Raw genomic sequence first — 20,779 nt, forward strand, 5'->3', positions numbered from 1 at the left:
CCGTAAAAAAAAAAAAAAAAAAAAAAAAAACAAGGGTCCCTTCGATCTTCACCAGCTTCCCCCTGCGCAAACTCAAAAAATTCTCATTTCAACGATACTCAATATCAAAAGCGAAAGAGAGACTCGATGAAAAAAAGAAAGTCCCGCCTATCGTCGGTTCATATCATTAATTAATAATAATTAATAATCAATAATAACTAGTAACTAATAATAATCTTAAATCGCAACGAACCGCCCGCTACTCTCTGCTGGTACTAACGACGACAGTGACGACGAAAAAAAAAAAAGTGTAATAATAATAGTAATAATAATAATTTTAAAAAACTTAGTAACGCTATTTGTTAAGCAATAGAGTAGCTCGAGCCTAGCGTCAGCGAGCAAACAACCCACCAGAATGGTCAGCCGTGGCGTACTCGGTGAGAAGGGGCGATGCCGCCAGGGCCGCGTAGTTGGCGTAGTCTGCGTACGGCGTGTAAATGAGTCCGTGTGGATCACCCGCGGACAGGAGAGATCCTGGTGGACCCGAGCCGTTCAGGAGCGAGGCGGCGGTCGTCGGGACGGATATTCGTGGAGAAAGTATCAGCGGTGCACCGAGTGGCGCGTTCTGGGTCCTCATTTGGGTTCCAAGACCAGGAAGAAGACGCTGAGTCTCGGCTGCGGCCGCTGCGACGCGTCTCCATTCCTCGTCGCAGGCTGCAATGTCAAAAGCTACACTGACTCTTTACATCCAGTTCTGTATGGACGAGACAGGGGGGGGAGGTTACTGGAAGGGATCGACTTCGACTCGAGGATATCGTGAAAGTTAAGTAATTGTTTGGAGGAAAGTGTGTTGGGGGAGGAACAGGAGGGAAAGGGAATTGCAAAGTCGATCCCTATGAAATTCTTAACCATTGTATTACCTGCGGCTGCTGCGACTTTCGTATTCGAATCTCGATACGTTCCATTTATTATGGCGAGTTCCATCAACTGTCGTTTCTTAAGCTCGTCCTCGCCATCGGCCTGCTAACAATCGATATCACCGTCAGAATATATCACGACCTTGTGACTTTTGGGATACCATGGATTTTATAAAGATGAAAAAAGAATTAAATATATTTTCCCATAACTTCCGGCATTTCTTATAGCTCCCACCCACTGGAATTAGCTACTTCGATTTGTCACCGTGTGAACGAGACTTTCATTGACCTTAGTATTTTGTTAATTTTTTTTCTTATAAAGTATCGATAGTCGGAACTGTCTCACCACGGGTACCAGGAGCTTCTTCACTTCCTCGACGGCACGTGCGAGCTTCAGGGTGGCACGGTTCTCGGTGTCCTCGACGGTGAGCAGAACGTGTAGCTCGTCTGTCAAATGTTCCCAATTTGGTTTACCCCGGTTCTGTTCCTCCTGTTGAATCGGAGTGACCATTAGGCATTGAAATAGCACATAAGAAATGTACTAGTGAACGATAACAGAGGTAAAAGGGGAAAAAAAATGTATGACATAACGTGCTACAAAAATATCAATGTACGAATAAAGAAAGAACTACTAGATCAATTACGAGTGATCGATAATAACACACAAATAACATACGCTGTACAATTCGATTTACGTGAAAATTGATGACGTGAAAAAATATAATTAGACGGTTTCAAAAGGAGGCGAAACAAAATAAAAACAATAATCGACACATTGATAGTACAAAGATACCATTGTTGCTTCCAAGTACTTACGAGTGTTTTCGTACGCGTACCACGAGCAGCTTGAAACAGTTATTGCGTCGTTTATAAGAGGTCTCGTATCACGACCATACATAACGAGACTAACTGACGAGTAAAAATCGCGATGGCCGACATTGCGAAATGCAAGGAATGAAAATATAACGGATATGCATCGAGTGTTTTACGTGTAAGTATCACAGTGGAGGATCGTCATAAATTAAGAAGATGGCAGCCCATAACCGTCTACGCTGACTCTCCCTTTACATACCTAACCTGTAAGTACCCCCATAGATTCTAAGAACACAAAGAACGCTTATACGTAGATCGCGTGTAACCTCACAGCCTTTTCGCGTGGCACGCGAGCAGACATCCCGTCGTAGAAAATTTCAAGTGTAAATTCGCCTGGCTTCTTACCTTATCGAAACTTCACAGCAGTGCTCAATCCTTCCTTAAACCGTGACTGGCGCATGGGATGTCTGAGACAACCGAATGCAATGCTTTTCAAATAGAGAGGAAAATCATGCCACTATTCCCGAGTTAAGCGCCAACCGAAAACGACAACCGACGCGTCAGGAATGCGCACCAATACGTGAAAACACGAGCGCCACACGTAGCGCCATAAATCCGAGAATCGACCGAGAGAAATCGCACAAAGTAATATACTGTCTGATAATAATTCATCTGCTAATTTACATGACAATGTCTTCGTTGGGATTCCGTGGCGTTTCAAAGTGAGGTTATGTGTTTCGCGCATTCAAAAGCAACGCGTACAAGAGATATAACGACCTTTTACTTTCGAATTTTTGTGCCGGTCTCGTTATTCGAATTTATTCTTTTTATTGTTCTTCCCCTCTGTCCCCCTCCGAACACCCCGAGCACGCTCCGTGCTTTGTTCAAAATAAAACTAAGTCCTCCCCACTCCGGCGAGACGTCTCGAGTGCGGCTTTACGGCGAAGTTGAGAAAAACATCACGAACGATCGGGGTCGGCAGCGCCGACTACAGGAACTTACAATCGGCTCGAAGACAGGACGGCCAGAGGTATAAGGTAAAAGTCGGTAACCTCTCTCTGTCCTCCTTCCGCGCGATAGTCACAAAATAACCTCGTCATCGTTCTCCCTCGTTCTTATCCGCCTGCAGCCCTGTGCTCCCGTTCCCTGTGTGGGCCTTTCCTTGCCAAGCCAACAACATATTTTTCTGCGACAGGTAAGAGACGCCCGAGTTTTGTTAGCTCGACGATCCACTCGGTGCCGTTTCGATCCGAACTGTGACTACGCTCGAGTCGACTCTCGTTCGCAGAGACGCCGGACCTCGATTCACCAGATATCTTTTCTTCCAAATATAGTCATACGTCTCCGACGAAGATTCCTACGAGTTTGTGTCACGTTCTACCCAGCGAAGACTTGTAGCTTCGCTTAGAAGGCTGTGCAATTTGCTTTGTCAATTTTTCGTGCGTACATTTTCATTCTGCATTATATATATTTACTTTTTTAATACAGTTAACGGTAACTGCGTACCTAGTGTTAACCGAGAAAATGGTGGCTCGGTCAGCTGTCGCGAAAACGAGCATGGAATATATAAGCGACGTGAGATTACAGGGAGTGAATGTCAATGATGTTTTGAGCTAATAAGAAAATGGCGGATCGCGAGAAACTCCGTGTGCACAGCTCATGCGTTACGACAAATGGCGTCTTTGTGAGCGATACACTTGGCAGTTATTCAAGATTTCGTAGCAGATGCGAAACTACGTGTTTCGCGTGTGCATATATAATTATACTCCAATTTTATCATACCCGCGTCCCAATGAGATCGCGACCGAGTTACGCGTGATTGACATTTCGCATTGTCACTCGCGATTCCTTTTTTTAAGTATATTTTCGAAATTACCTTCTTTTTGTCCCTCATCGAACCTTTTCCTCGCACCATGATCTTGCAGCCGGTTTCCTGCTCCAGTTGCTTGGCTGTCATGCCCCTCGGTCCCAGAATCCTTCCCACGAAGTTGAACTGTAAACAGTGGCGAACAAAAATTTGGTAAATAAAAAAGGAGCTGCGCGGTTGACGAGAAGAATCCGAAAAAATTTCGATCTACCGTACAAACAGAAATCGAGTGGCTACCGTATGTAAACCACGTGGAAAGGCGTAACGGTGTGACAATGATAAACGATCATTGGTTCGGATAACGATAAGACAAGATATTGAAAATCCAATTACTGATCCTCCAACATGCAGTTAATCGTTATCAGCGATGCGAATAAGCACGGTATCTTCGAAAGGTATTGTCTAGCGGACATAGGAGATTGTACAGTCACTGGACAAGGTAGATAAAAATCCTAGTCACGATTCTCATTGGCAAATAAAGGCACGCCTCCGTAAATATGGAAAGACACACGGGAAGCTGGTATTTACAGCACAGAAGTGTTTACGAGATGGACGTTTTGTTCGTCAAATATGTTCCGTTCCCACAGAACAGCGTAGAATACGCAAGGAACGAGTGTGCCAATGCGTACAGGAAAAATACATACAGGCGTACGCGTCATTCAGGATATGAAGCAATGAGTCTCCTAAGAATTATCGCCATTTTGTTTCTCACCGAAGACGCGAGCGAACATTCGAGAAATTCGAACGTCAAATTCGGATAATTAAAAAAAAAATACAAGCAGATAAAGAAATATCCTGACGCATCAGGTATGAAATAACGAATACGATTACTGCATTGAGAAAACACGTCAAAAGAAAAAAGAGAATCTACGTCCAAGACGCCGCAGGGCGAAGTGGCTAATGGAAGCCGTAATTCGTGGTCGGAAAAGACGATACTTTTCTTCAGAGAAAAATCAGCAGCTTGGAACGTGGATTTCTGGGTAACAGTTTAAAAAAATTTACCTGAGGTATCGTTTGCGGTCGGTAGTCGTGTTCAGTGTCTAATTGTGTCCGAGCAATCCGATAATACAGTGAATCAAGTTTCCGTTGCCATACGTGCACGTGTGCGCGAGACAGAATTTTCAAATTCTTCCAACGACTATCGCTGCTGACCAGGAACTACATAAAATCTTGTAGACGATAAACAAAAAGAAACGTACATAACGCACTGAGGGATCGTAGCGTAAATCAATTCCACTTAAAGACTCGAATTCGTTATACCGTCGTAATAGCCCATTGATCGTATACAGAGAACTGTCAGCGTATCGAATACGCTCGTTATCCCCGCGAGATCTCTTTTCACTCTCAAAGAAATATCGTACATCAACCGCACTGGGTTCTTCGTTAATCGCATAACTTCGTGGCCGTTAAACGAACTTTCTCAGAAATATATTGCGCAGCAGTGAATCCCATTGCTTTCGTAGCATCGAAGCGGCCATTGAAAATTGTCAAGAAGCCCCCGGGTGTCCCCCCCTCCTTTTATCTCCGACGTATCAACAGGATATATCTCGAGGAATGTCTGAAAGGTGAAAATCAAGCATACAGAACATCCGAGTCAAAGCCAACGTCCATAGGAACACGAGAGAGAGACACTGCGAAAGAAATCATACTGCATTCCACTACCCGACTAACGCTTGCCTGGCAGCCGAAAACAAAGTTAACCTACAAAATGCGCCAGGTAAACACAACGGTTGGGCCGCCTTGCAGCCAACAAGAAACAGACTCAGCGTCTGGCGTCGATATACATGCCTGACAACTGTAATAAATTTCTTAAAGTCCAAGAAGCGATCCTCGAGAATCGAACGTAACCATGGTGATCATTGTACACAATATACATAGATATAACGCGTGGGCATAAAAAGGCGAAGACACGCAAGAGCGTGCCGGGCATTGTCGTCGGTTCTCTCACGCTTTCTCTGCGACCGGACTCCAAAGGGAATATAAGCCCAGGGCCGTATCAATGGCAACGAAGCCGAATAACGTTATTAGCGGGAGTCACGATTTTCGTGACTGTCTTAAGTAGAGCGCTGTAGAGAAGAATTCAAATGTCTCTCGCAGCGTAAAGACGCTAAACGACAATAGTCCATACGGTAATGGCTTATCCGAGGTGAACTTTTAAGAGAAAAAATTGTATTGAATGGTTCCGTTTAACGCGAAGTTGGCGATGGAGAGTCATGCGAATTTTCGTAAAGCGTACAAAGTCCAGAGTCTCACTTCGCGAAGAGGTGGCACGACGTAGAGGGCGAGAGAGAGAGGGAGAGGCGGGTTAGGTGAGTATCATAACCGCAATGTCCAAACATTAACATCCTGCGCCAAAAACGCAGCCTTCGAAGCCTTGTTATTATAGCTCGTGGGGCGTAAGTCGGCTATAGGGCCGAGGAGTCCGTTTCTTCGGCAGGGAATCTATTCTGGGCGTTACAGAAATAACGCCTGACTGTACACATTTCAAACATACCCTATAGTAGTGTAGCCCCTCGAGGACCCCTTCGGACACCCCTTGGACCGCCGCTGTAACCAACGAGCCACGATCCTTCCGCCTCAACCTCCCGCACCGATAGAACCCGCGTGTAAACCTTTCGCTCGCGTTCGTATTTATGACCGCTTCTTATTTAACCCACGAGGAGCTTCGACCTAACCTCCAAAATTCTTTGACTCTGGGCGTTCTTACCCAACGAACGAACAGGAGCGCGATGCTTTTATTATTTTTTGGTCTTTTCTTTTTTTCCCATACGGTTACGTCCCTATAGCACGTAATAAAAAATGTATACAAATGAGAATACGCGTTTGATATCACCTCCGGTGGTCCGTAACCAAGGCTAGATACGATCCTGGAATAACGTGGGACGATAAACGAGTGCTTGGGATTCGTCATCGCTTTCCCAAGTTGCTAATTCGAGAATCGTTACTTCGACTTCCATCGGTCCGGCAGCGCTCGTAAATTACGCAGCAATATGCCGAACGAGCTGAAGCGACGAGCTCCGAGTGCACGTGTCCTGTGTTTCGCTAATGTAATACGGCCTTTTGAAATTACATAGAGAAAAGGTAATAATCGAAGAGTACCCGAGCCACGTGGCTCGAAACAGACATACGAGAGTCGACGGTTAGCGATGTTTTAAATACGTGGAAAAGGACGCGCGACGAAAACAACAAAGACAAGGCAAAAGCAGGAGACGGCAGTCCTTGCGTTTATTGTCCGCAAGAAGATGAATCATCGATCGATCGAATTGAATTTGCGGATTGTACACTCGATGAAGGGAATAAAGAAAAATATCGACAAAAAGTACCACTGTGTATTCTCTTAAGGCGGCACGGGTACAGACACCCGAAAAAGTTTTGTTTTTCGCTCCCGTCAGCCGAAACGACCTAACCACGGTATCGTTCAACGGCGTTTACCCAGCAACTACGAAAGATACCTCCATTCTCATTATTACCCATCCACTCCGGACTTTACTTCCGGTGTCGTCTCGCGGTCTTCCGCCCCGCGACCGCGAACAACTTCACTCGACTCAAGTGGCGCAATAGTATCATATGTAAAACTCACATCTGGATGCTCTTTGACTGGAACGTAAACTTTTTCAGTGAGTGTGGTAACATCTCCCTCTGGTTCTGGCAGCACCAGTGGCTCCTTCTTGACGCCGCTGATCTGGAAGAGGCTGGCCCGTACCTTGGCGATCTCTGAAAAAAAAGAAATAAATAAATAAACAACATAAAAAAATATTTCCAAAATTAAAATAAAATTAATATCAAAAAAGAGCCTGGCAGAACCGATGCAAGTCATACCTGAACTCGTACGCGTAGGTAAGGCAAGACACAGTGTACACACCAAGTGCCAATGCAAAGAGCAAATACTCAATAATGATAATTACACGGTCAGTAATAAAGTACGTAGATAAAGTAAATAAAGGCATTTAATGACGACAGGAGCTACCGGCAGACTATCCTAGATGCAACGATGAAAAAAAAAAGAAGACCATGAGTCAAAGCTCGACAGCCATTCCTGCATCTGCAGGAAGGACGTGACTCGTGCACACTATGCTTCTCTATGACAAATCTGTCCTTGACACAGTGATGCAATTAAGCAGCTGCTGGAGCAAATTGACCACTGCAGAACGAGCAGCTCGGAAGGCATATCAATACTGTACATTCTCAAGATAATCTCAATATTCCTGGAGCGGAACACCCGGCGCGGCAACCATCGTCCTATATACATACGTAAACACGTGACTACCTAAGCGCACAAGCCACGTCGCATATGGATATGAAGCGCATCCAGAATACCGTAGCGCAGCACTGTGCTGTCATCGAAAATAATTCGTAGTCTGTCTTTATAACGCCAAACAGTGAAGTCCCTCAGTGCTGTCTGTATGCATAGGTCGAGTCGCATGTAAGCTGCCAATCGTTTGAAAGAGCCACGCGTCGCCTAATAGAGCCGGCCCCTCTTTTATCAATGACGACGATGAGCCGCGGGTCTAATATCGTTGCCCGCATGGAGTGCGGATCGATCCCCAGACGCTGAAGCGCCTGAGCGCCGTTTAGCATCGAGAATAATAAATTTTTTGGTAACGGATCGTCGAAAAAGAATTATATACACAAAAAAGGAGTGATAAAGATAGAAGAGCTTCGTATATACAGAGAGAGAGAGAGAGAGAATCAAAAGGGAGTTCCATCCGGCCAGGGCACGGCCTCTAGGCTCAAAATCTATGGGAAATTATGCGTGTCTACGATCACGGACTGATGAACCCTCCTGCAGGTATACATATATATATATATATATATATATATATATATGGACAGTATAGGCCCAACCCAACACGGCTTAATTTCGATGCAACCCAGCCAGACGAGACGGTCTCTTTTTCCCTCTTCCATTCTGCCTCCATTGCCGTTGTCTACCTCCACGATCAAGAAGTACCTAACCATGTCGTGAGTGGTGCGTGCGTGCGTAAGTGCGTCTACACTCGTGCTTGTATATATATATATATATATACACAGGACAGAGTAGACGATTATGCGCCATGTAAATCTAACGGTTGGGCGTGGCTCGTTCTTCGAGTTAGCCATGTGGCAGCATCGTGACCATAGAGAGACATCGGCTGGACCAGGTTCTCCTGGGTCGTCCTAGAGGCACAGTTATTTTTTCTGTTTTTTTTTTTCGAATTTCATACGTCAAAAAACGTGACTCCACCGTAAACAATCCTACGCAACAGGAACGTGTGTCACGGGGACTTTTAACCGATGAAGAATCGTTTACAAGCGAATGAAGTAAAGTTGAGGTTATGTCGTCCATTTGTACAATTGCGAGCATGTTGCGGATGACCGGAAACCATAATTCGCCTGGAAGTCATTTAACCAGACCCGATTGGATCGCGCTGGTTGTTGTCCTTCGACGAGCGTGCTCGCCGTTAAGGAGGTCGTCGCCAGGGAAGAGGCCGGACAATGGGAACGGAGTCACACCGATTCGCGTACCTACCTAAGTCCCCTCTGGGTATAGCATGTGATTCGCATACCAGCCAGGTTTACCGGGTACGCGAGCGACCTGGGTATAAGGCTGATGTCACTGGCTAATGCTGACTTGTTCGTCAGGGCGCGCCTAGTCAGGCATCGAAAATCATCCAGGATGGTCTGACTTACTGACTGTCTGATATGTGACTGGTTGATTCAACGGTTGATTGTTCGTCAAGTTGACGCGTAATTTCGTTCAAGTATCAGTTGATTGACGAACGAAATTCTTGGCGGGCTTCGGGGCTCGTCTCTATGGAAGTACGACGAGCGACCGACGGCAGGATCGACAATGCGATTTCACGAGGGCACTCGTAATTATCGAGAAGGTACCTGGGAGTTACTTGTCAAGGGAAAATTCTTAGGCCTGTCAAGTGATAACAGCGCACGAGTGAAAATCCGCGATAAAGATGATTAAATGAGCAACGTTATGCGAGAAAGTATAAGAAAAATGGCGTCCGATAGATAAAGATGTCACGATCTTACGCACGCGGCCGGGACGCAACGTGACCTTAGCCAGTCGGCGGAAACGCTGGGAGAATTCACGTTGAGCTTGTCTCACGGGTTTTTTAGTGGCGATACGAATGAACGAATTTTACTTGACGATATGAATATAATGAAAATTCATTGCCGGATGCGGAGACTCGATCGTCGAACGGAAGTGAATTTTCGAAAGGGTCGGTACTGGTTACAAATCCGTACCGAGTGACGCCAGCGCTATCCCAATTTCGTTAAACCGAGAAAAGACCGCGACGCCTCTAACCAGTCACGACGCCAAAGACAGACGGGACTAGGGCGTCGGTGGTGTTGCTTAACTAGTTGCAACGGTGAGTCGTCACAGGCGTATAATAAAATACATTGCTCGTACACGAATAAAGTTTCAAGTCTTGAAAATTCATGATAAAAGTTCTGATGTAACGATAACATTGTAACAGTTGGACATTGATCATCGTCCGATGAACTCGAGGGTTATATAATGGGGATTGAAAAAGAAAGAGCAAATAAAAAACGTCAAGTTATTCAAGGTCTCGTAAAATCCTACACCTGCAAATACGAATAGCGATTGAATTTTGAAATAATAAATCGAGTTGAAAAATTGTACAAGATTAATATATATATATATATATAACTTACAAGGAATTAATCGAGGATAGTACTGATTATCAAAAATAACCAAGAAATTAATTAACAGTCCGTAACGCGCGAGCGTTGGTATGCACGCTGTTGCTGCGCTATAGAGTGTCTTACGGAATTCCGAAGGCCACGTAGGATTACCGAAACACGATAAAGCCGCGTTCACCGTAGTGCAACCGTGACTCTCCATACCAAGAGCGAAACGAGCCATTGCACCTAAAACGACTCTCGGCGTCAGTAGAATTCTCGTTGCCTTGAGACTGTTAGCCTAGTACGATTTACGTGCCTCGCACCTAGCCCGCATGACCAAAAAATTAACCAAGCACGTCTTCACGGTGGAGCCGACAAAAGTGAAGAAGCCAGTCGAGTTAGAATTACGGTGAAACGTAGTGTCCCCGAGGCACCGAATTCGTAAGTGAGGTTAGGAAGGCAAGGACCCCGACCACTCTAACGTATATACCTATAGGAATGGCCAACAGCGTGGAAGACGCCGAGGCGGCAACGTGCGTGACGGGAGTCAAGGAGCTGGCGGGAAGGACGAGAAGCGAAGAAGAAAAGAAGCATGAGCCGAAGACGGAGGGACAAGTTGGTCGACTGGAGGATAGAATGGAATTCGTTCAATGAATAAATGGTACGGATAGCGTGTGGCAGTGACGGCGGGTGTGGCAGTGTGGCTATGCCATTCCGTTGACGGGCCGAGTAGAGGGAGAAATTCTCATGACGCGAGAGACAGAGACGCGGAGCCCGGTCGGTAAGGTAGAGCGCGCCAGTGGCACGAGAGTCAAAAGGAGGACTCGTGTATAGGTCGGAGAGTGGGAGGACGACAAAGAGGATACGGTAAGTAGCCAGAGAGAGCATCATAGCCAGTTTTAGCAGCGGAGCTAGCAGCCAGCCAGCCAACCAGCCTGCATGACATCAGCTGACTGACGCGTTGCTCGCTCTTGGCTCTCTTCGTTGCTCTTGGCTCCCTTGGCCACTGCTCTAGTCAAGAATTGAAAGAACGAAAAGAACAAAAATACTAATACTCTCTTAACAAGCACACTCCTACAACGTGGTATCTGGTTTTCGCTCCGTTTTAACTAGCATGCTAGACATAACTCGTGTGTCCTCTGATTCAGAGACTGTCACACGACTTACGTTGTTGTTAATGCTATTTGCCTATATCGTCACGATTGCGTCACTCTGTTGCTTCCAGTATCGATATATATATATATTTTTTATGAGCTCTTTTGTTCCTCCTTCTCACTCGTATTCATCCCTCGACTTGGATTTCCTGTTGCTCCTGCGGTTACGTCAGACCGGGCGAATGCGATTGGACCCTCCAGAAATAGATGCAGGAATTTGTATTATATTAACGGGAATTAAAGGACCCAGTGGTTACCGTGTCAGCTGGCAGAATACGGGGAATTAGGATGGCGAGATATTTACTTCTGTGTATGAAAGGAGCGACATTGTATTCGGTGTATGTTAAGATGGAGAATTTCGTATTCCGGACGCGAGGCGTCTTTGGGTTTTGCCCCAGTCCGAGTAATGTACTTCGAAAATTCGTTATTTCGCGAACAGTCGAGTTTTCTACGAGTGCGCATACCACACTGCGATACTCAGGGACGGCTCTAGTCCGATGAAAACCCCCCACCACGCAGTCGCACGATCTCTAAGTAAACTCAAACGCGGGTAAAAGTAAATATATTTTCGTGACAATCGAAATATTGGAAAAATAATAATTTTTCCGTCTCCGTGGAATCGTTGAAAAAAAATTCTGGTGGGACAAGGCACCATTAGAGAAATGCGATATGACCTGTACCGAGAAAAAAGATAAAAAGAAAATTTTGTGTCCAAAGTAAAGAAAAACAGTGAGAAGAAAACAGTATCTCATTCGATATACCAGAGGCAGGCATTTCGCCCGAGAAGACAGAGGAGCACGCGCACCTTTAAAATTGTATCGAAAGACGACGGGCGTCGCGGCGTGCCAACATCGTGAAACGGTACCCTAATTCCTGAGCGGCGTTAAAGCAAAAAAATAAGCTAAGAAAACAAAGTCGAGAGAAACACGATACGCGACTGACAATTAGTGACCAGCCTTATCTCGCAAGTCCGATTCACATGAGACACCCAAAGCATTAAAAACACGTTATATACCCCTGTTAGTTAGTATCCGTGACGTCTTTTAGATAATTTTAAAAAAAATTGAAAAAAAAAGAAACTCCAAAACATACATATTTTCCCGTGAAATGCTTGCATAGGTGTGTATTGCATGGTGTATTACACGGAGACTACATATATCTATAGTCATTGAAGACCCGGTCCCAAGCTTAGAATTACGTGACGGACGCATCGCTATAAATGGGAATGTTATAAGCACACATAGAATGCACGTGGACAATGGATTAAAGGAAAAGTCACATACGTTTTTATGGCATTAACTCGAGCTAGAGTATATAGGATAATTTCTATGTAAACAAGAAGACGTTATAGCAACACCAGCATATCTCTCGGTACAGTCAAAATGCCAAACAACGTAAACATGCTTACGCGAGTTGTATTGAAAAATTAAAATTAAAACTCCGATCCCGATAAGACACCCCGATTTCAGATACCACAATATTATTACAAGGAAGATACAAGGCGGTCCAGGAGGTATCCAACACGTTATGAATCACGTCCATGTAAATGATGTCATAACTCGTGATTTCAATGATCGACCTACACAAAGGTCCATAATAGCCTAGTGAATTTCAGAGTTCGCGTGAAGAGCCAAGGCGACACTAGCGCCGCCACGCGGCTGTAAAAAGAAACATCGTAAGCCAAGCAGAAGACACTAGTAAAATATGAATAAAGCCAAGATCGGAGAAGAAAGAAAAAGGTAGGGACCACTTATAGGCGCATCAATGAGATCAGCAATGTCGTAAGAGCAAACAGGGAAACCGCGAACCGTGACACGATCGCTGATGGATGATCATTAGGCGAAGCAACCTCAGTCTCCTTGACGACAAGGTGTGGCCGTTGATCATTGTTTTCCCGAAGACGTTACGAGAATCATCCAATGTGCCGACCTCGCCCCTTAAGTTTCGCCCCTGAAAGACTCACGGATCGAATAGAATTCCGTATACAAAGGATCATCGAGGTGTAAGGTCACGTTAGGTCCTCCTATACGAGGTGGGACCGTTATACGAGCCTTGCGGCTTCGACGATTGCAAGGGGGAAGAAGTAAGAAACAAAATGAATAATAAAAAGCTTCATTCCCAGCAGTCCGTCCGAGAGAATGAAATCTGGCTAGGTGGACGAAGGTCGAGCCACGACGATGGAATTTCATGATGATTTCAAATCGACTGGCCTGATGACAAACCCGTGTCAACTTTCGACGTTGTCAGCAGCTTCTAGGATATCGTCCAACTCCTGATGGCTTCGTAGTTATTCGCCGTAAATCCGCGCAGCCATACCGCGAATTCACGTCCGAGGAAAGCGGCAGCCGCAAATGGTTTGACGTTGACACGAAAACCGCTACTTTGTAGGTTAAACGAAAAACCACGATTTTATCAGTAAGAAGTGTCGGTCCCTCCGCGTTGAGAACGGCCATATGGATTTTTCGTGGCGAAGTTCAGACAAAAAAATAATGTCAAGTACCAGACGACTGCTGGAGAAGTGATCCGTAGTGCAGATGGTCTTGGATCTGCTTACGGTTCATAATCATTGAAACTACGGTCACACGAGTGAATTCGTTCGATTCAAAAATTTCAGAGTCAAAGCCCGATCGTTTCGAAGTGGCGGAAGATCGTTGTCTCGTCGGACAATCGAGTACGCGTAATAAAATATTTTACGACGGTGGCGCCGCCGTGACATAATAACAGAAAAAACGTAATCCTGAACAATCGCAATGACGTAAGAGGTATCGACGATTCCGTATATCCAAGCTGACAGTCAATTTCCTGAAATAAATAGTCGATTTACTAGACGCTCATTCGTGCGCGTGCAGCACGAGGAAAAGTGTACTTTCCACGAATTAGTTTCACCCGATGCTCGTGCACGAAGGGGTGGCGCCACTTTAACGAAAATTTCCCACTAACCTACCGACTTAACGTACGTGCATAAAGATTCGTTATTTTGTTCCCAGCATATACTAAGGCCTGGTACCAATTTTCTATAGACATCGCGAAATACAGTGTTTAGTCGCCAAAAGCCCGTAAGAATGCCGACGTCGTAGTGTCGGGGCAGCGTTTCCAAGCAGTCGCTTCTTAAGCAATTCGCTTATTTTCAAGCTATGACTCAAGCCCCGTATTTATAATTTGAGGCGCGGAAAGACCACATGAGCCGGGAACATAGACGCATGAGAAGAAGCTCGGTCTCTCGCATACGCGTATAGGTTAGGATTAGTCAACGGAATCGGTGGGCGATAATAAAAAACAAGAAAGAAAGAAAGAGACAGGCGGGAGGAGGAGTGAAACAAAAAGAGAAATAGTCATTTTAAAGAGTCGTTCCACGGTTGAGGTGCGGGGGTCGGTTGGAGACCGAGGGAGGGATTTCATAAATTTTATACGGAAATAACGTGGCGGGTGTTTTGGGAGCCGGGCCAAAGAATTCCAGGGCCGTAGAAAAGTCCGCGTGATTTTTAAGTGTAAGAAAAAATAAGGAAAGGAAAAAATAAATTAAGAAAAAAAAAGAGCAATAATATTCACTAAAATATCTTACAAATTTTTCCTCACGAACTAAAACCTCACGTTTGTCCTAATTAGCATTGCTGGATAATTAGCACGCTAAGTAGCATACCCGTTAAGCACCACAGTACCCTGGTGCAACCGTGTAACAACGAGAAACAATAAATATACAGTAAGCAATGTACAAGTCCAAGATCGATATCGGCATCGAATACCGAGCCCATAAAGATCGATTTTCCGGATAAAACCACCATAAAATAATGTTCCCATAGAAGGACGCGCGTAAATGAATGGAGAAAGGGGGCCAGAGAGAGGGTGAAAGTATGCTGGTTCGTGGCTCACTTTAAATCACATAAAGAGATGAGGGGTCAGTAGGGGTAGAATGTGGGTAACTAACAAAAAAAGGGTCGCCCGTATATATGTACACATATATATATCAAGTAGGTAAGTCAGGTCGAGTAACCATAGCGAAACCCCACGAAGAGGTTAACCACCATATTTATACCTCACGGACGGAAAACTAGATTCCACTGAGAGAAGATCCGAGATTCTTTTTACCTCTCAGGTGTTATTGCCTAACCCAACAGGTTCCATTCATTTCTCCCCTAGGGCACATCGTACACGCAAGCACGCAGGTGTTGACCGCCCTCCCCGAAGGCCTCTTCATATGCACGCAGGCAGTCATGTGCATCGTCCATGTATGTTGAGCGGATTTAAGGAATACACAGTGTATATGTATATATATATATATATATATATATATATATATATATATATATATATATATATATATATATATATATATATATATATATATATATATATATATCCCCTACATTACTGTCAGGTCATTCAGCAAGAGAGCGAAGAATGTATAAGAGCCAGTATCGGGGAACGACTGCAGGTTAAACAGAATGACCATCTATAGGTATACAGCTGAGCCAGAGAGTCTCGTAAAGCATGTTGTTATATAGATATACGGTTCTTTCGGACATTCGTACACGTAACTGTAAATTCGTAGATTGCCAAACGCTACGTACTTTCGCGGCCGATATGCCGCTAACGCTGCCGATCTTACCGAATGGATCGTTACCGTCAGTGAGTTCGGCATAGACGTCCCCAGAAGGTCTTTTAGAGGATGTTATAAAACAAAAAAATACCGTTCGATTGACCTATCCGACGTGACTGCCGTTCGGCACCTTTGAATATCCGCGAACTAAATTTTTTTTTCGTACCAAAGAAATTACGAGTGATTTTGCATAACGATAGTTGTATCTTTCTCCGACTCACGTAACTGCGCATAAGTCCGTCTCTCTCGCGCTCACGGTAAACATAGAAAATACGAAAAATCCAGAGGACCTCCCTCCCCCAAGGTTCCCTCCATCCAAAAAGTAATATTTTCGCAATATTCAATTCCTGACGATATTTCTTGTCCTTCCAAAGTTTGCCAATGAATAGAAAAAAAAAAAAGAAAATTTTTACTTCCTATCATCTCAGCCACTGTACCACTACCGACCGACATACGATCGAACCGATCGGCACTTGACGTACAGCTGACAAAATGTCATAATAGTCTCAAGAATCCTATACACGTCATATTGGACGCAGTAAATACGTCCAACCGAAGCTATATAATGGGCAGAGACACACCTCTCAACTTATCTATAATAAATATGTACACTGATTTCAGGGTTTACCGTTCGATTCTATGTTATTCTTCTCTATAGACACAACGTCGATGAAGCTACTGTTTATCGTACAAACACGTGTAATACAACGTGTAATAAGAAAGACACCGCGTGGTACCTTTCGTCGAGTGGCCGACGTAGCCGCGTGAAACCGGGACGCTTAAATGACAAAATTGACAATATATATAAGCAAGCAAAAAATATATACATATAGGTATACTAGTTAGGACAGAACGAAGGTCGCTCCGACTGGACAGAAGGAATTGCCTTCGCGTCATTTTATTTACGTCCGAACGCCTTAATGGCCATGTCTGTCCACTTTGAATATTCCAGCGTGCCGTGGGCACGATGACTTCTCTTTTTTTAATATCTTTATTTTACTCTCTCTCGCTCTCCTTCTTTCTCCGTCTACCCGATCAGCCCATGACTCGCACACGTTCACTCTCGTCCCTTCCATTCCCAACGACGCGGATCGCCTCCGCCCTGTACGTTTCACCTCCTTCGCTTATTTTTTCCCCTCTTTTTCCCTCGCAGTGCTTCCTCTTTTTTTTCCTTCCTCCCGCCACTACTTCTTCTCAAAACCCAATCGACCTTAAACCGGTAGGGCCGGTCTCCGTAGCGAAGAATTATCGTCAGTGCAATTATCCAAATAAATATTTCGATACAATCTACGTCGTATCGACTCATCGCGTCACGTCCTGTCCACGACTGTTGGTCGCACCGTGTGCATACCGGGTACGTCTGACAGTCAGGAGTTGCCAACGCGCTCACCATAAAATCTCACAGACCCGGAGAATTCGTGCTAGAGAAAATGACAGGATATATATATATATATATATATAGCAGGCTATGAATTACGTAGAAACAACTGAGTGTGCATGTCATAATTCTAATGAGATTCATCGAGTATAAAATATCTGGGTTTATTCTGACTTGCTTGTTCCCCCACCTTGCTCTCTCTATACCCCCTCCCCTGCAAACCCTCACTCAGTGCACTTCTTAAACGCGTATAATTATTAAGAGACAAATAACGGTGAGCCAGTAGGTCAACGGGTTTCTCGTGCCCAGATGGCAGAGTGAAGTTGGCTGAAATCCCGTGAATTTTAATCGCATAATTCTCATGCTTACCGACGTAGCCGAAAATTGCCATGTGCCCCCGTGGAAGCTATCCGAGTGGCATGGAAGAAGGAACGAGTATGAGAGAGAGAGAAAGAGAGAAGGCAAAAAATAAAGAACGAACCGCGCATGCGCAGAGGGAACGTTAACGGCACCGATTCCTAGCGGCATGGTCGTTACTCTAAACGCCTTATTAGTCCGAGTCCTTTCACACGGGAGTCCCGTTACTTTTATGACGAGGAATCGCGCGCGTCCCCCGATGCCTTATGAGTTTTCAACGGCCGAGTCTCCGAAGTCTGTGTTGACGTACGAAAGAAAATTGTAGCACTGCCCGACGCGTGGAAGCGCCATCGAAGTACGTTGTGAATTTCTAACCGACCGAAGTGAGTCGACAGTCGCATGACAAGACAGAGACTTTATTATTCGATCCTCCTCCATTGCGTTTTTCAACCACCAGATTAATCCACGTGGCGCTGTTTTAATCCTACGATATAAAAAGTCACTGTAGGCATAAGGAATATCGCTCTCCCACTCTGTGTGTGTAGACAGCCATGACGAAATTGGAAATTACCCTAAGCTTGCCTCTCGAGGTCCCAAGCGCACGTGTAACACGTGTCGCGTCCGAGTCCTCACTGAAAATTCTTTCGAAGACTCCATTACGCCGTGGTAGGACGCCAGGAGCGTTTACCCTTAAGGTTGTTTTCACAGTTCGTTCCGGCGATACGAGTATTTCAAGAATTCTCAATATTCCGTAATAAATTCAGGATATCGATCTTCTCTCGTTATCTGCATCTGGCACGGTAAGACCGCACGCGATCCTACACGTGTGCATTAAAGATTCGTGCATCAGCCTGTAGAATACACACCCGCGCCATACTTCACCCGTACCGACGCCGAAGGAACGAGAGCCTACGTCGTTCTCTAGGCACCGGAGTAGACACCGGGACACTGGAGACACTCCCGGTGTACGGCAGGAGTCGTGCGTGTCTCTCTGCGGGAGCAAAGTGGCCCAAGTGCAGATATCGGAGGGTCTGATGAGGCCATATGCTTTTGAAGTCTCGACAGAACCCACGAGGAATTTTCAGTGGCCGATAAGTATCGTCCAAAATGATCTATAGATACGACGAACAGATCGCTAACGAATGAATACATTTTTGGATACCAACACGCAGCCGCAAGTGAGAATGCTCCAGGACCGATCGGTGTACGATTAACCCGACTAACAAAGCAAACAAAAAGATACATTCAACAAGCGGTATAATACCGCTAACATCTACACGTGCTATGTAAGCTGTACGAAGTCTATAAGGCCGAGAGATTACACGGCTGGCGTGCGCACTGTGCAAACCGAAATACCATACAAGGTCAAAGTTCCCGGGAGATGGGTTCATCTGGTATCTACGTATGAAATCCTCATAGTGATACTCGGTGAACAGTTAAATATACATAGATATTTATAAAAAATCGTCCATTGTAAATAACGTGTACGATACGGGTATATCCGAGGCAAGTACATAAGAGCTCGCTGCCATTTTTGGGTAGGTATCAGCACGCGCGAAAGTAAACAAGCCGTGTCTTTGTTCGAGCGCGAATGAGACAACGAGAGAGACACAGTGCTCGGACGAAAGGGACGTGAGACAGACACACGCACACAGAGCTGTACGCAACATGGAAATTATTGTGGTTTCGGAGCAGTCATCTTCTCGTGAGGATGGGGGTCCATGTGAAACGCGAGTCTCACTGGCTCACCAGGCTGAGCCGGAGCGGAGGAGCAGAGATGAGAGAGGATTCCTTTCACCTCCCACCACGAAAACATAATGCCGTGGATGGAACGAAGCCGCAGCACGAGCTCCGGTCGTGGATGCCGCGGGTCAGCCCGGTCATCGGCCCCCACGAGCCCTTCAAGGGCCATACCAAGACACTCCGATCTTACCTACATCTTCAACGCGCAACGTACGATTCTGCATTCTGTATTTCTCCGATTTTCCGTAGCCTACCTTGAGAACCCGTCACGTTGCCATAGCCCAACGAAATTTCTGTATCTCGGAGCACGAAAGAAAAGAGTCCCTGTGGCATCCCCATACCGTAAGCCGAAGTACTGCGCGAGAGTACGAAGGTTGTGCGCATGCGCGTCGGGTAACAGTCGCCAACGGTCATATTCAAACGCGAAGCACCGGAAAATGAAAAAATGTGAATTGACAAAAGACAGCGGCGAGCCGCGTGTCGGGCATAAATATGAATTCCCGGTCGTTCCTGGAGTATCCATTGGTGTGTGGCGCGCGAGTAATGAAGTGGCGCGCGTGGGCATTTCCTTATTTAGAAGCAGAGAAATCTCAGTACGTTTCACCATTCGTACCGCGCAGCGAGGACCGCGCGCGTGGAAGCGTCGCGGCAGCGCAATGGCGGGAGATTCGAAAGGATCCCGTAGCATCGCGTACGTTCCCGCGTCAGTAGGTACCCAGCGCAGTATATCGGCTTATCTGAAAACGCTCGTTTGAAAACGTCGTCTGGTTATCGCGTGGGCTCGCGTGAACTCCCGGTAATTCGGGTCACGAGTAAGTGCGATCTTAACGACGAGCAATCACTGTCCACCGTCCTATGACGAGATATGACATCCGACGAGCAGAGCTAGACCGTACGTGCAAGCACGGATTTTACGAGTCGCCAGGGTCGACACTAGCGGACACGGGCGCGTTCGGCACAGGTCAATGACGTCGATCGAAAAATCCACGGCAGCCGGTACGTGCCCGGAAATCGAACGTAGACCACCGGGAACATCCTTGGGGTCCTTGGCTGCGCGCACAGTCCCTCACGAAGAAATTGATGCAGGCCGTAGGTGCACTGGGTGAGGAGCAACCGGTTTCTCAAGATTTTCCACCGGACGGAGCCCCCCCGGTCGTTTCTCGAAAATCTACAACTAGGAACACCGGAGCCTTTTAACGCTTCGCGTATTACACGTACCACTTATGCAGCGATCGTACTTGCATAATGCACTTGCGAGTGGACAATGGATACACGCATATACGTAACGCACTGTTATAACTCCTCGAGCCCCCCCCCCCCCCCCCCCCCCCC

The 20,779-nt window shown here is 45.8% G+C and overlaps 1 protein-coding gene across 2 annotated transcripts in view; it reads right to left on the bottom strand.

The window, feature by feature from the left end:
* LOC107265287 (protein held out wings) overlaps positions 1 to 20,779 on the bottom strand; it is a 27,907-nt gene that overhangs the window by 2,713 nt on the left and 4,415 nt on the right. The window contains exons 2-6 of one of the 2 annotated variants that reach the window (XM_015734587.2): positions 7,157 to 7,290; positions 3,586 to 3,702; positions 1,246 to 1,386; positions 900 to 1,002; positions 391 to 708 (exon numbers count right to left, since the gene is read on the bottom strand). In XM_015734587.2, the coding sequence (XP_015590073.1) occupies positions 391 to 708; positions 900 to 1,002; positions 1,246 to 1,386; positions 3,586 to 3,702; positions 7,157 to 7,290 (813 nt within the window). Of the gene's footprint in view, positions 1 to 355; positions 709 to 899; positions 1,003 to 1,245; positions 1,387 to 3,585; positions 3,703 to 7,156; positions 7,291 to 20,779 lie in introns of those variants that run through there. The other variant, XM_015734590.2, reaches the window with a different exon arrangement.

This window comes from Cephus cinctus, unplaced genomic scaffold (genome assembly GCF_000341935.2).
Source record: "Cephus cinctus unplaced genomic scaffold, Ccin1 Ccin1_scaffold0215, whole genome shotgun sequence".
In the NCBI taxonomy this organism is placed as follows: Eukaryota; Metazoa; Arthropoda; class Insecta; order Hymenoptera; family Cephidae; genus Cephus; species Cephus cinctus.